Source organism: Urocampus carinirostris, chromosome 9, assembly GCF_059441175.1.
Source record: "Urocampus carinirostris isolate Australia breed hairy pipefish chromosome 9, RoL_Ucar_1.0, whole genome shotgun sequence".
Lineage (NCBI taxonomy): Eukaryota > Metazoa > Chordata > Actinopteri > Syngnathiformes > Syngnathidae > Urocampus > Urocampus carinirostris.
This window is the reverse complement of record NC_142357.1, coordinates 36,834,693-36,850,403: the sequence shown is the minus strand read 5'-3', so window position 1 is coordinate 36,850,403 and position 15,711 is coordinate 36,834,693. Positions and strand designations below refer to the sequence as shown.

At 39.9% G+C, this 15,711-nt stretch overlaps 1 protein-coding gene across 2 annotated transcripts in view; it reads right to left on the bottom strand.

Moving 5' to 3' along the window:
- LOC148360201 (serine/threonine-protein phosphatase 2A 55 kDa regulatory subunit B gamma isoform) overlaps window positions 1-5,714 on the bottom strand; it is a 39,291-nt gene extending 33,577 nt beyond the window's left edge. For both annotated transcript variants that reach the window (XM_088343646.1, XM_088343647.1), the window contains exon 1: window positions 5,617-5,714. Coding sequence is in view for 1 of the 2 variants with exons in the window: in XM_088343647.1 (XP_088199773.1) it covers window positions 5,617-5,695 (79 nt within the window). In the remaining variant the exon portion in view is untranslated. The remainder of the gene's footprint in view (window positions 1-5,616) is intronic.
- Between the last annotated feature and the right edge of the window lie 9,997 nt (window positions 5,715-15,711).

The following is a 15,711-nucleotide window of genomic DNA, read 5'->3' as shown; positions in this document are numbered from 1 at the left end:
GTGTAACGATGTATAATATGTATTTGCAACTGTATATTTTTGTAATGTATTTATTTTAGAGATTTATTCTGTTATGTGTTCTACGGACGAATCAAAAATAAGGGGTGGAGCAAACGCAGGCTGATGGGAAATGTGGTGAAGCTGAGTTACCGGTAAATCTCTCTGTTGTCGCAGCGGACAATAGTGGATATATATTTTTCCCACCCTTAACTTTGGAAATATACATTTTGTTTCCTTGGATTACTTCCAACGAGACCCTGACTTTACAAGTCTGCATCATACCTTAATAACGGGTATCATTTTCTATTTGGGATGTCAATTGAGGTTCTGGAGTTGTGCACTATCTATGAAGTTACAGCTGTGAAACTCACAGCCTAGAATGAGTTAAACTTGCAACTGTGTTGCAAACTTAACCGCGGGCGCCTGCGGCTTATATATCGGTGTGGCTTGTGGAAGTACAAAATTGTCAAATCACTCAGAAAGTGGTGGGTGCGGCTTATAATCAAGCTCGCTCTATAGTCCGGAATTTACGGTAGGTGCATATGATAAACAACATTATAAATACAGTAAGTATATATGTCAACAAGGAAGGATTGAATTTATCTTTATTGTGACGTGATTTAGGGTGGTCAACCGGCGTGTTGGGTGGATGCTAAGGAGGTAGGACACAGCTATGGCCGCTTAAAAATAAACCTGATTTCAAAACTTCCACTTGCATGGATTGTAATGTAATCGAACGGTAATGCACACCGTATATAAATCACTTTTGAGCAGGTAACATGTTTATTTTGCCTTTTTCTACTCAAATCGCTCGTGTTAAAACTGTTATGCTCTCTACCATAAAGCTTATTTCAGCATAATAAGCTTTATGGTAGAGTGCATAACAGTTCTCAAAAGCGATTTATATACGGTGTGCATTACCGTTCGATTACATTCACAACAAATACAAAGACGGAATGGTTTAAGTTGTATTACATTCCCAACAAATGCAAGACCAAGTGGTTTTGGCGATATGTTCTCCATTAATTTCCTGAAAAGTGATATAAAAGTGAGATAAAATGAGGTAAAAGTGCTTATAGTAGCTAGGGGATGCAAATCTCGGCAGGGATGCATTTCTCGGCATAACACCGGCCCCCGTGAGATTTTTTTATAGCATTTGTGTCCCCCAGCTAAAACGAGTTTGACACCCTTTGTGTAAGAAGACACTGTGGAGAAAAAAAAATGAAGCTGACATTGACAATTTGTTGCACCATCCCTTCTCCGTGTGTGATGTGTGGTCACCGTGCTGAAAGCCCAGAATAGCGGAGAATAATTAATCCTTCCATTATTGGTGGGCGGAGAAAATCTGTCAGTCATGCCGGCCGAGCATGAAAAGCAGCATGTTTTTATCACACGCTGTAGCTATGGAGATAAAGCGAGCTTCCTGGTGACAAACATCTAAAAAATCTATATTACAGATACGCAGGGTTTGGTAGGGTCTCTTCTCTACCCTTTTATAATGTGTGTGAGATACAAGAGAGCCAAGACTGTAAGCATTTTATAATCTTTATCTATATATCTATATCCAAGATTCTATAGATCTATATCTCTCTATAGCTCTATATTTCTATCTATAGGGATACATCTATGTATCTATATTCCTCTCTATAAATCTCGCTCTAAAAACATATCTATCTCTATCTCTTCCTATATCTATCTCACGCTCTATCCCTCCCTATGTCTCTCTTGATCCATCCCTATCTATATCTCTCTTGCTATCTCTTTCTCTATATGTCGCTCCATCTCTATATCTCTATCTCTATATTATTATCTATATAACTACCTATCTTGCTATTCCTCCTTCATTTTATCTATACATCTCTATATCTATTGCTTTCTCTCGCTATCCCTCTCCATTGGTATCTTTATATCGCTCTAGATCTCTTTAGATCCATTCCTATCTATATCTCTCCTATATCTATCTCTCTTGCTATTTCTTTCTCTATATTTATCCTCTTTCTATCTCTTTCTTTATGTCTCTATCTCTATATTATTATCTATATAACTATATCTTGCCATCCCTCCTTCAATTTATCTATACATCTCTACATCTGTTACCAGGGTTGGGTAGGGTTACTTTAACTGGATTACTTTCAATTACTTTTGGATTACTCCAATACCAAATATGCTAATAAAAGACAAAAGAAACTAAATACGAATAAAATGACTACATTTTGTGCAGGCTTGGGGAGTAACAGAACACATGGAACGGCAAAAATGCTGTTTGGATTTATTTTCATTTTGTTTCTGTCGCATTTTATGTTAGTTTTGCCGGGGATCAAAGAGATCAAAGCCAGGAGAGAAAGCTTACCACATGTTGTGAGTCATCATTTTATTCATATTTACTTTCTTTTGTCTTTTATTAGCATATTTGGTATTGGAGTAATCCAAAAGTAATTGAAAGTAATCCAGTTAAAGTAACCCTACCCAACCCTGCGGATACGTCAAAGAAAAGGTCAGAAGCAGGAAAAAAATCGACGGGGGATTGTCATGCAAAATAAAAAAAAATAAACACCTTTTCACAGGCTGCGCTGCAGGTCTTTTCCTGACTAATGCTGAGTGAAGGTCATTATTTTACAGCGCAGACTCATTTAAAGGATTCCGTCATAAAGTGAGTTTAAATGCGGTTAACAGAAGGTGAGTCCAAGTAGAAAAACAAGTAAAATTGTTTTGTGTACGGCTTTACAGGCGATGAAATCAATACAATGCTTTCTAATTGATTCCACACAATGATGAGAGGGAATAGAGAATATGTCTTACTTTCAGGGGACTTGCTTAAAACTCTTTTTCATAGGCACAGGGTTGGGTAGGGTTACTTTAACTGGATTACTTTTGATTACTCCAATACCAAATATGCTAATATAAGACAAAATAAACTAAATATGAATCAAATGATGACTCACAACACGTGGTAAGCTTTCTCTCCTGGTTTTGATCTCTTTGATCTCCGGCAAAACTAATATAAAATGCGACAGAAACAAAATGAAAATAAATCCAAACAGCTTGCCAACATCATTTTTGTCGTTCCATGTGTTCCGTTACTCCCCAAGCCTGCACAAAATTTAGTTATTTTATTCATATTTAGTTTATTTTGTCTTTTATTAGCATATTTGGTATTGGAGTAATCCAAAAGTAATTGAAAGTAATCCAGTTAAGGTAACCCTACCCAACCCTGACTATATCCACAAAAATTTGTTTTAAAACTCCAGTGCCATCAAGAGCGGGTAAACATCTGACCGCTTTTGCTGTGGGCACGGTCCTTAAATATTGGTGTTTACTGGTTCCTTTAGATTTATTAGAGTCAGGTGCAGGTGATGAGAAGCAGGCATGGTGTCCTCCTGTTTGTCTGTATGTACTATATCCAGGGTTGCGTAGGGTTACTTTAACTGGATTACTTTCAATTACTTTTGGATTACTCCAATACCAAATATGCTCATAAAAGACAAAAGAAACTAAATATGAATAAAATGATGACTCACAACACGTGGTACGTTTTCTCTCCTGGCTTTGATCTCTTTGATCTCCGGCAAAACTAACATAAAATGCGACGGAAACAAAACGAAAATAAATCCAAACAGCTTGCCAACATCATTTTTGTCGTTCCATGTATTCCGTTACTCCCTAAGCCTGCACAAAATTTAGTCATTTTATTCCGGGGCAGGTCATTGTCAGGTACATCTGCAATCGATTGTAAGTCCAGCAATGGCTAGTTTGAGCGATTTAAGAAGACTGGCTCTGTGACTGTGGTATGGCATGAAGAAGCAGTAAGTGCAGGTTACAAAGCCGCGCAAATTTTTGCAGTGCTTTGCTTCATCAAAATAAAATTTAAAAAAAAACAATTTGGGTGTACCTTAATTTTTTTTTTGGGGGGGTCAGTGGCTCTGGAGGTAGAGCGCTCGTCTTGGGATCAAGAGATCGCAGTTCGAATCCAGACTCCTCCGTGTTACATGTCGAAGTGTCCTTGGGTAAGACACTGAACCCCTAATGCCCCCAATAAGCAGGTTAGTGCCTTACATGGCTGCACGGCCGCTATTGGGAAATGTGAAGCACACTGTAAAGCGCTTTGGGAAGTCTTGACTTGAAAAGCGCTATATAAATGCAGATCATTTCATTTCATTTCATTTTAGTGAACAGTCAGTGCTTACAGTATATATCAACAAGTGTGTCACTCTTCCCGCACCCCTCCCACGCAGCACTCTTGTACCTCAGATACACCTTCGCTAGTTAGCACCGCCGACTCTCTCATGGCAAGCACTCATAATGAACTCGAATTTTATTTTGTTAATATCATTGTATTTATCTTATTACTGTATTTTATGTTTAATTACCATTCGAATGTGTTTGTAGTGATCAGGACTATGTGTTTTAAGGCTATTCAGGGTTTACTTTGATGCTTTTGGGCTGCTAGAACGGATTAATTAGTTTTCGGCTATTTCATATCGGGAAAATTTACTCGTTACACAAGCAAGTCGAGATGCAGAAACATGATCCTGGAATGAATTAAGCTCATACTTCGCAGTACCACTGTAGTTAGAATAAGCATAATTTTTTACCAATACAGTGGAACCTTGGTTTTCGAACGCCTCTCAGTTCGAACAAATCAGAGTGCGACCCAAAATTTCGAGAAATTCTTTCTTCGCTGTTCGGTCAAAAAATCGGAGTTCGAACGCCGGTAATGCGGATGCTGAGCGGCGTACAGGTGTTTTAGCCCCTTATCATGCCTCCGAAGAAAGTCAGTGCAAGCAGCAAAGTTGCTACAGGCGAAAAAAGAAAAGTAGTGCGTACAACTATTGTATTTAAGAAAGAAATAATAGCAAAATATGAAGGAAGTGTGCGAGTGTCTGATCTTGCTAGGGAATACAGCATGGCCAAATTTACGATCAGTACGATACCAAAGAATAAAGAGGCTGTGAAATCTAGTGATGTGGCTAAGGGAGTGAGTGCTATAAGCAAGCAACGGCCGTCCACCTGCGCCTTCTGCTGACCACCACAAAGGTAATAAATCCTATGCATAATTCTTTTCTTTATCCTTTTTTTAATTTTTACACGTTCATGTTAGCGTAATCTTTCGTCCGGAAGATTACGATAACGCGGACGTACGATTAGCCTGGGTTAGCTTTATGATTACGTTAAACATTCAATGAAATGAAATGATCTGCATTTATATGGCGCTTTTCAAGTCAATGACTTCCCAAAACGCCTTACAATGTGCTCCACATTTCCCAATAGCGGCCTTGCAGCCATGTAAGGCGCTAACCTGCTTATTGGGGGTATCATGGGTTCAGTGTCTTACCCAAGGACACTTCGACATGTAACACGGACGAGCCGAGATTCGAACTGGGATCCCTTGATCCCAAGACGAGCGCTCTACCTCCTGAGCTACTGCCGCCCTGGTAAACATTCAGGGTGTTGGAACGGATTAAAACGATTTACATTATTTTTAATGGGAAAAATGATTTCGGCGATCGAACAAATCGGTTTTCGAACAGGGTTCTGGAACGGATTATGGTCGAGAACCGAGGTTCCACTGTGATCTGATTTTTTTAAAGAACAGAACACACAATCAGCTCTACTCACCTTCAGTCACATAGTTGTGGTCAGGGAGGAAGCCGCTGTGGTTGAGCGTAGTGGGGGTGGCGTCAGTGTCTTCGCCCATTGGCGGGGCTTATGGGGGCAGCGTGGCCGTGCTGTAGGGTTAATGAGGGGGAATCCGGCCGGCGCAGCGCCCATTACTGCTGCTCGCCAACGCCTCGTCCACACAGAGCCGCAGTCATGCTACAGCTACAAGGACCAGGAGGGGAAGGGCCTGACCCGGTAGTCCTGAATCTTGCACCTGAGGAACCTGCAAGGGGAGAGGGGATACTCCATTTTAGAGCACAACAATTTGGTTTAACCAGTGTGGCAATTAGGGTTGCAACAATTCGTCTACTATTGTCACCAGACCCCTTTTTCCAACAGAGTGAGGTATCTCTACATGAACATAATCTCTGCTGAGAGTCGCTCATGTGCTTTAATACAGGAATTAAGCCACCAACAGCAGGTAAGCGTACCCCAAATTTCTAAAGTTGGGGTGTTTTTTTAGCCTCAATTATTGCAAATAAAATGACTACTGAAAAAGTTTGCATATCATGCCAGTAACTCAGTGACGCACAAACATTTAAAGCACTTCAGACAGTTAAACGAAACGGAGTCTGACTCGCCTCGGTAAAATTAAGTAACATTCAAACCAATAGTTTTGATAACGTGCATTGTACGTTGCATACACGCAGGGTTGGGTAGGGTTACTTTAACTTGATTACTTTCAATTACTTTTGGATTACTCCGATACCAAATATGCTAATAAAAGACAAAAGAAACTAAATATGAATAAAATGACTAAATTTTGTGCAGGCTTGGGGAGTAACGGAATACATGGAACGGCAAAAATGATGTTGGCAAGCTGTCTGGATTTATTTTCATTTTGTTTCTGTCGCATTTTATGTTCATTTTGTCGGAGATCAAAGAGATCAAAGCCAGGAGAGTAAGCTTACCACGTGTTGCGAGTCATCATTTTATTCACATTTCGTTTCTTATGTCTTTTATTAGCATATTTGGTATTGGAGTAATCCAAAAGTAATTGAAAGTAATCAAGTTAAAGTAACACTACCCAACCCTGCATACACGTATATTTCGCTATAAATGACAGCTTGAGCATTATGCCAGATTGCGCCTGACCAATAAAATTAAATGAATGCGCCGAAGAACATAATAACAACAAACATCAGTTGTTGAAACTGTTTGATTTCAAACTGTTGAGGATAATTAAGTACTTTTGTTATAGGCTTTGGAGTTGACCACTGAATGTACTTCACAAAAATCTAACATTTCTTGTATTTACTGTTGTAGAGCTGCTAATGAGACTTCTTGGTTTACAGGGATAACAAATGTTAACTTGATTATATTTTACTAATTCTTTGCCTGCCTCTATAAAATGGAAATAAGTCTATTTATGTATTTATGTCTCTAGCAGGGTATAACTTGATTACTTTCAATTACTTTTGGATTACTCCGATACCAAATATGCTAATAAAAGACAAAAGAAACTAAATAGGAATAAAATGATGACTCACAACACGTGGTAAGCTTTCTCTCCTGGCTTTGATCTCTTTGATCTCCGGCAAAACGAATATAAAATGCCACAGAAACAAAATGAAACTAAATCCAAACAGCTTGCCAACATCATTTTTGCCGTTCTGTGTATTCCGTTACTCCCCAAGCCTGCACAAAATTTAGTCGATTCATTCATATTTAGTTTCTTTTGTCTTTTATTAGCATATTTGGTATTGGAGTAATCCAAAAGTAATTGAAAGTAATCCAGTTAAAGTAACCCTAGCCAACCCGGAGTATGTTCAATAAAAGACCTATTTTTATGGTATCTATGTTTCCGATGATTCGACTAACCTTTCCAATAGTTGGTGACTAGTGGAGTATTAAAATAGTCCTCAAATTCAGCCCAAGTGAAAATACACACACCATGTATCAAAGAGAAATAATAATATATGGACTATTCATCCATAATCCATGAGACCGAGTAAGGGGGAGGGGAGCGTCGGATGAGCCGATGGTGTCTCCGCAATGCCGATTCTTCTGCAGTAAACTCAAGCATGGACACATAAATCCAACACAAACACACCCACCTACACTTCTCTGCAGAAGCAACTTGAAACTCTTGGAAAATCCTTAAAGATGACCGACCATGGATCCAAATCACTCCTGTACTCCTTGATCAACAGCTCCTCAATTTTCCTCTCTCCAATGATGATGAAAACCTGCTCCCCTCGCTGCAGCCTGTACTCCGGTACGCATAAAGCAGAGTGAAAGGGAGAGAAAGTGACTGAGGGGTATTGTAATGCATCAGACAGAGGCCACGCCCACGCTACGGCGCAGCCAATCGCAGCCAAGTTGACCATTGAGTACAGGTTATTAAAAATACAGAAATAGTAGTGCACAGCGGAAGGGATTGTCTTAAGGGGGATTTAACAAGAGATAAGGAGGATAAATGAGGGTCACCCGGACACACAAGTACGACGAGTCACCTGGTGGCTGAAATAGCTTACGGTCAACTGATGGATTTAAACTGTAAATATGTTATTCTACTGTTGCTTATCTTCTTTGCATACTGTGTGCCATTCTTGCTCGTGTTTGTAGAAGGAGGAAACAGTATGTTCACTAAACAGCCGGCACCTAGCTGCGGCCAGATAAGGGACACTCAGCTGCTCTCTGACCGCAGGCACGCCTAGTTCCCTTTACTATAGAATATGCTTACGATAACATGTTGTTGTGTAAACAGGTCTCAACTGTTTATTTTGTCACTGCCCCTTCCTTTAGCAGAAGAGACCTCAAGTAAACTAGGGCGTTCCGAACACAATAAAAAGGCAAGGACGAAGGAGACTTCTTCAGAGTGTCTAGTAGACTGTAATAGGCAGCCTATGGTCATCTCTCCTTGCAAGTAAGAAAGTCATATTCATGTCTCTGTGTGTTCTTTGAGTGCAGGTTTTTATTACAAGTGTTGGGGTTAACCTAACATCAACCCTGGTGAAGAACTTGTTGTAGGAGAACTCATGTCAAATGAAGGAGAGAAGACATGAATGGATTTTGAACTTGCGAGGGGAAACCGTGAGAGAAGCCTTCAGATAAGAAAGTCTAACCCAGGGTCTGATCGTAATCTGTCTTGTGAAAGCTTCTTTTAAGGCAGGGGTGTCAAATTCATTTTAACTCGGGGGCCATGCGATAGAACAAACATTCTGTGGGGGGCCGGACGAATAGATTAAAGAGAAAGAAAAAGAGATAAAGAGATAACAGAAAGAGGGAGGGAAAATGAGAGACGGCGGGACAAAGAAAGAAAAAGAGAGAGAGGGAGAGAGCGTGAAAAACAAAAGATAAAAAGTCGTGAGAGAGGGGGAAAAGAAAGGGAGAGGAAGAAAGAAATCCAAAGAAAAATAGAAAGACAGGAGGAGAGAAAAGAGAAAAGAAAGCGCAAAGGGTAGGAAGAGAGAAAGAGAAAAAGAGAGACACAGAGAGTGAAAGAGACAGAGACAGAGTGGGAGAAAAGGGGTGGAAAGGAGAGAGAGAGAGAGAGAGAGAGAGAGAGAAATAAATACAAGTACAGTGTCTTTGTGAGAGGCACCTGGCTTTGGCAACATCAAGTTGACATATTTCAACCTGCAGCTTGTTTTTCTCTTGCGCTTCTCTGAGTGTTGTCTCGCGGGCCAGATTCAATCCCTTAGCAGGCCTGATCTGGCCCGCGGGCCGCCTGTTTGACACCTGTGGTCTAACCTGTTCTAAAAGCCATCCCCTGAGCCCTTTCTTTTTTATCCAATCTTCCCGATTACAAAAACAGATACGTTCTCAGGGGTGTGGAAGTCAAAAGACAGCAACGTGATCGTCAACAACAATAACAATAGTAATAATAACGAACTTCCTCTGCATTTGTCCAATATCAACGTATAAAATCAATAAAACGTTATTATTCCTGCTTCAGTGGCGCAGCCCCCGGTTGCTCATCCAATCAAAAGGGACGGGGTAGGTAGCGTCAGAGACAGAGGGAGGGAAGAAAGGGAGAGAGAGGCTCTGCTGTATCTCAGCCTTGAGAATCATAGAATCAAATGCCAACACCGATATCAATCAAATTTCCAGATATCGGTGCCGACAATCAGACCGTCCGATAATCGGTCGACCTCTACTAATAGTTATAATTCATCCCTATCAAATATCTATCATCGGAACAGGTTTGAAAAAAAAAAAACACACACACAAGCTTGTTTTTGCTGACTTAGCGTCTCGGAACTGTCCTGCGGCAACCAATCCATTAAACCATGCACTGTTGTCGTTACCATGGCGACGGAACCATAAGAGCCAGTCACGGCCAATAACTCTCACACATAACGTGATGGTTGTGCGCTCGAATAATTTATAAGCTCAAATCCGTGACTCTGAATGTTACACGACAAAGTTTCCCGCGTTTTGTAGGGACAAAAAAAATCGGAGTGGTTTTATCTTAATGAAAGTGCGACTCGGTTAAATCTTCAATGAGTTACGGTCTGTGATGAGAGTGCTGCCGTTGTTTTACAGTCCATACGTCTGTTGATGTGATGGATGCACAGGGTTGGGTAGGGTTACTTTAACTGGATTACTTTCAATTACTTTTGGATTACTCCGATACTAAATATGCTAATAAAAGACAAAAGAAACTAAATATGAATGAAATGACTAAATTTTGTGCAGGCTTGGGGAGTAACGGAATACATGGAACGGCAAAAATGATGTTGGCAAGCTGTTTGGATCTATTTTTATTTGGTTTCTGTCGCATTTTATGTTAGTTTTGGCGGAGATCAAAGAGATCAAAGCCAGGAGAGAAAGCTTACCACGTGTTGTGAGTCATCATTTTATTCATATTTAGTTTCTTTTGTCTTCTCATCTCGTTATCTGCACTGCTTATCCCCAGTAGGGTCACGGGGGTGCTGGAGCACATCCCAGCCATCCTCGGGCAGTGGGCAGGGGACACCCTGAACTGGTTGCCAGCCAATCGCAGGAAAAAGTCCGATAACGGGGAAAAAATTTACCGATTATTGGTCCCTTGGAGCCATGCTATTAGATTCCGAGCAGTGGCAGCAGTAGTTCAGGGTCGCAGGTTCAATTCCCGGCTCCTCTGTGTTATATGTCAAAGTGTCCTTGGGAAAGACACTGAATCTCTAATGCCCCCAATAAGCAGGTGGGTGCTTAAATGGCTGACTCCCTATCGGTGTATGAGTGTGTGTATGAATGGGTAAGTGTGAAGCACATTGTAAAGCGCTTTGGGAGGTCTTCATTGACTTGAACACAGATAATTTACATTAACACACGTTGTGGGGGGTTATTTTACCAGATCTTTATAATGTTATTGTAAATGTAACCCCAAAAAGACACAAACGATAATAACTATATATTGTTCCTAGTTTTCTCTCTACCCTATTTCAAGTATAATTTCTCTCATTTTACTATACTTTTTCATTATTATTACAACTAATGCTAATTAATATATATCCATTTTACGATATTGTAATTTATTTTTCTTATGAGAGAGAGAGAGAGAGAGAGAGAGAGAGAGAGAGAGAGAGAGAGAGAGAGATGTCTAGATAGGTAGATGTCTAGATAGATGTCTAGATAGGTAGATGTCTAGATAGATGTCTAGATAGATGTCTAGAGAGATGTCTAGAGAGATAGATAGATGTCTAGAGAGATAGATAGATGTCTAGATAGATGTCTAGAGAGATGTCTAGAGAGATAGATAGATGTCTAGAGAGATAGATAGATGTCTAGATAGATAGATAGATGTCTAGATAGATAGATAGATAGATGTCTAGATAGATAGATGTCTAGATAGATAGATGTCTAGATAGATAGATGTCTAGATAGATAGATAGATAGATGTCTAGATAGATAGATAGATAGATGTCTAGATAGATAGATAGATAGATGTCTAGATAGATAGATAGATAGATGTCTAGATAGATAGATAGATAGATAGATAGATAGATAGATAGATAGATAGATAGATAGATAGATAGATAGATAGATAGATAGATAGATAGATAGATAGATAGATAGATAGATAGATAGATAGATAGATAGATAGATAGATAGATAGATAGATAGATAGATAGATAGATAGATAGATAGATAGATAGATAGATAGATAGATAGATAGATAGATAGATAGATAGATAGATAGATAGATAGATAGATAGATAGATAGATAGATAGATAGATAGATAGATAGATAGATAGATAGATAGATAGATAGATAGATAGATAGATAGATAGATAGATAGATAGATAGATAGATAGATAGATAGATAGATAGATAGATAGATAGATAGATAGATAGATAGATAGATAGATAGATAGATAGATAGATAGATAGATAGATAGATAGATAGATAGATAGATAGATAGATAGATAGATAGATAGATAGATAGATAGATAGATAGATAGATAGATAGATAGATAGATAGATAGATAGATAGATAGATAGATAGATAGATAGATAGATAGATAGATAGATAGATAGATAGATAGATAGATAGATAGATAGATAGATAGATAGATAGATAGATAGATAGATAGATAGATAGATAGATAGATAGATAGATAGATAGATAAGATTAGATTCCCCGTAGGGAAATTCACACTTCCAGCAGTATCCTTGTGTTGAAAAATAAAATAATAAAATAAAAGATATAGAATACAAAAATACCCATTATAACATGTAAATATAGAGTATTTAAATAGGGGTAGGGAAAATAAGCATCTGCTTCTGACTACCCCTTTTCGAACATGTTACGTAACATTATTTTGTTGTTGACTCATTGTTTTTGTCCTGTTTTCATTTTAATGTTCGAAATAAAGTTTTCATTCATTCATTCGTGTGCGGTCCCTTCTCAAGGTTTCTTCAATTTCCTCATGTTGAGGTTTTTGAGTTTTTCCTTGCCCTCATGTAGGTTTCAGATCAGGGGATGGTGTCATAATAGTCTGTGGTTTGCAATAATCTGTGGTCTTTGTGATTAAGGGCAAAAAAAATAATCATGACTTGACTTGACTATTCCGAAACAAATCAAAACGTACATCTGATATCTCCATCGACTATTGAATACAAAGAGAAACGTCCCCCCGGTTTAAAAACACCGGCACATTAAGAGAAGGCTAATGCTAGTACATACTTTGGCTCAACCCAGCGTGAACGACGTAATCCCTTAAAGCACAGGAGTCAAACAGGCGGCCCGCGGGCCAGATTAGGCCCGCTAAGGGATTGAATCCGGCCCGCGAGACAACACTCAGAGAAGCGCAAGAGAAAAAAAGCTGCAGGTTGAAATATGTCAACTTGATGTTGCCAAAGAAAGGTGCCTCGAACAAAGACACTGTACTTGTATTCCGTCAGGTTTTCAATGTAAATCTCTTGAATTTCTGTCTCAAGGTAATTAGCTTGCTTATATATTACTAAATATAAAAACAATGTTTCTCATACACACACAAGGTAACGTTTCAACAATGAGTGTAATTATATCTCTTGTACGTTTATCAATCTTGTATTCTTTTATTTTGAAGTCATGTTCTTGTGTGTACTGATTCCTCTGACGCAAAATAAACCACTCCCTCTCTCTGTTTGGACCTCATCCAGGAAGGACGTAAGTTTTTTCTGCCATCGTGATGTAGAATTAAACTATATACATGTATTTTATCTGTGCAAATATAGCCACTAAATAGTCTTAATAATGTCGATCTCTGACAATTCCTTTTTCCCCCTCTCTCTCTCCCTCTTTTCCACCCCTTTTCTCCCACTCTCTGTCTCTTTCACTCTCTGTGTCTCTCTTTTTCTCTCACTTTGTTGCTCTTTGTCTCTTTCTCTCTGTCTTTTTGACTTCTTTTGCTCTAACATCCTTTTTTCCTTTTCTCTCTTTTCTCTTTCTCTCTTCCTACCCTTCACACTTTCTTTTCTTTTTTCTCTCCTTCTGTCTTTCTATTTCTCTTTAGATTTATTTCTTCCGCTCCCTTTCTTTCCCCCTCTCTCACGACTTCTCTTTTTATCTCTTTTGTTTCTCCCGCTCCCTCTTTCTCTTATTTCTTGATCTCTCTTTTTCTTTCTCTTTAATCTACAAGTCCGGCCCCCGACAGAATGTTTTTTCTGTCAAGTGGCCCCCGATTTAAAATGAGTTTGACACCCCTGCCTTAAAGGAAGCTTTCACAAGACAGATTACAATCAGACGTCTCCCAAGACATAAAAAGGAAGCAGAGGGAGACAGATGTCACATGTAAGACATGAAAATGCAGATGATGTGAGCAATGAGATGTTTCCCCCCCCGTAGAGCCCGGGTAAATATTCCCTCACGTTTCATATTTTAGCAGAGTGGGAGCAATAACCGGGGTATTATGAGAGTACGTTTTACTCCAGGGGGGGTTTATAGGATGATGGAATGACACTACGGCCTCCAAGCAGGAGATTGAGATTATTTTTTTTACTATGCTGGTGTGTTAAAGCAGCTGCCTGAGGGCGGGGGGCGAATATACTGCAACACTGGCACATAAAATGCAAGAGCGCATGATAAGCCCGGTCAGACACGTGATTACGATGTCTATGGTGAGTACTGAGATTGAGAACTCGTTTCAAGTAAATCAAGCTAGACTGCAGGAATGGACCGTGAAGCTATTAGAGCGGAGGTGGGCACTTCTTGCAGCGGTGGGTTACATGGGGTTGAAAATTTGGTTAGAAGGGCGTGGCCAAGAGGTAAAAAGACATTTGTATTTTGTCTCAAATCCAATACCTCACGGTAAGAGATCATGGAGGGCTCATCAATTTTTCCGCATAGCATCGCTTCTATTTGACTGATCCTGATACAAAATCCACAACGTTGTAATATCCATCCATTATCTGCACCGCTTATCCTAAGTAGGGTCACGGGGGTGCTGGAGCCCATCCCAGCTATCCTCGGGCAGTGAGCAGGGGACACCCTGACCTGGTTGCCAGCCAATCGCAGGGCACACAGGGACAGACAACTCACTCGCTCATTCACACCTAGAGACAATTTGGACCAGCCAATTCACCTGAAATGCATGTTTTTGGAATGTGGGAGGAAACCGGAGTGCCCGGAGGAAACCCACGCAAGCACGGGGAGAACATACAAACTCCGGACAGGAAGTCCGGTAGCTGGATTTGAACCCATGACCTCAGAACTGTGCCGCACACGCGCTAACCACTGCGCCGCTGTGCTGCCCACATTGTAATATAATTAAGAAAACAGAAAAAGAGGCCTGATGGGAAAAAGCTTATCTAGGTCCCATTCCCTTGATTGTCTAGAACAGAGAAAGAGAGAGAGAGAGAAAAGGGAGAATGTAAGAAACAAAAGAGATAAAAACAGAAATAGTGAGAGAGGGGGAAAGAGAGACATAAGAAGAGAAAGAGAAGAGAGAAAGAGAGGAGAGCAAGAGAATAGAGAAAGACAGAGAAAGAGAGGAGAGCAAGAGAATAGAGAAAGACAGAGAAAGAGAGGAGAGCAAGAGAATAGAGAAAGACAGAGAAAGAGACAAGAGCAAGAGAATAGAGAAAGACAGAGAAAGAGAGGGGAGCAAGAGAATAGAGAAAGACAGAGAAAGAGAGGAGAGCAAAAGAATAGAGAGAGACAGAGAAAGAGAGGAGAGCAAGAGAATAGAGGGAGACAGAGAAAGAGAGGAGAGCAAGACAATAGAGAAAGACAGAAAAAGAGAGGGGAAAAAGAGGTGGAAAATACAACGAGGAACAGACAGACAGACATACATACAGACAGAGACAGAGCGAGAGAGAGAGACATAAATACAGCGTTTGGGAGAGGCACCTCCTGGCTTTGGCAACATCAAGTGGACATATTTCAATCTGCAGCACATTTTTCTCTTGCGCTTCCCTCAGCAAGGTCTCGCAGGCCGGATTCAATCCCTCAGCGGGCCTGAACCAGCCCGCGGGCCGCCTGTTTGACACCCTTGGTTTGGACCATGGATGTCAAACTCAGATTTCAAGAGATTCTAAGGGTCGTTACACATTTTAAAAACATGATAGGAATGGTCTGGTCTGTTTCAAAAAACATTTGATCCTAAAAATTGTGAAAATGCACGCAAATATTGGAAGA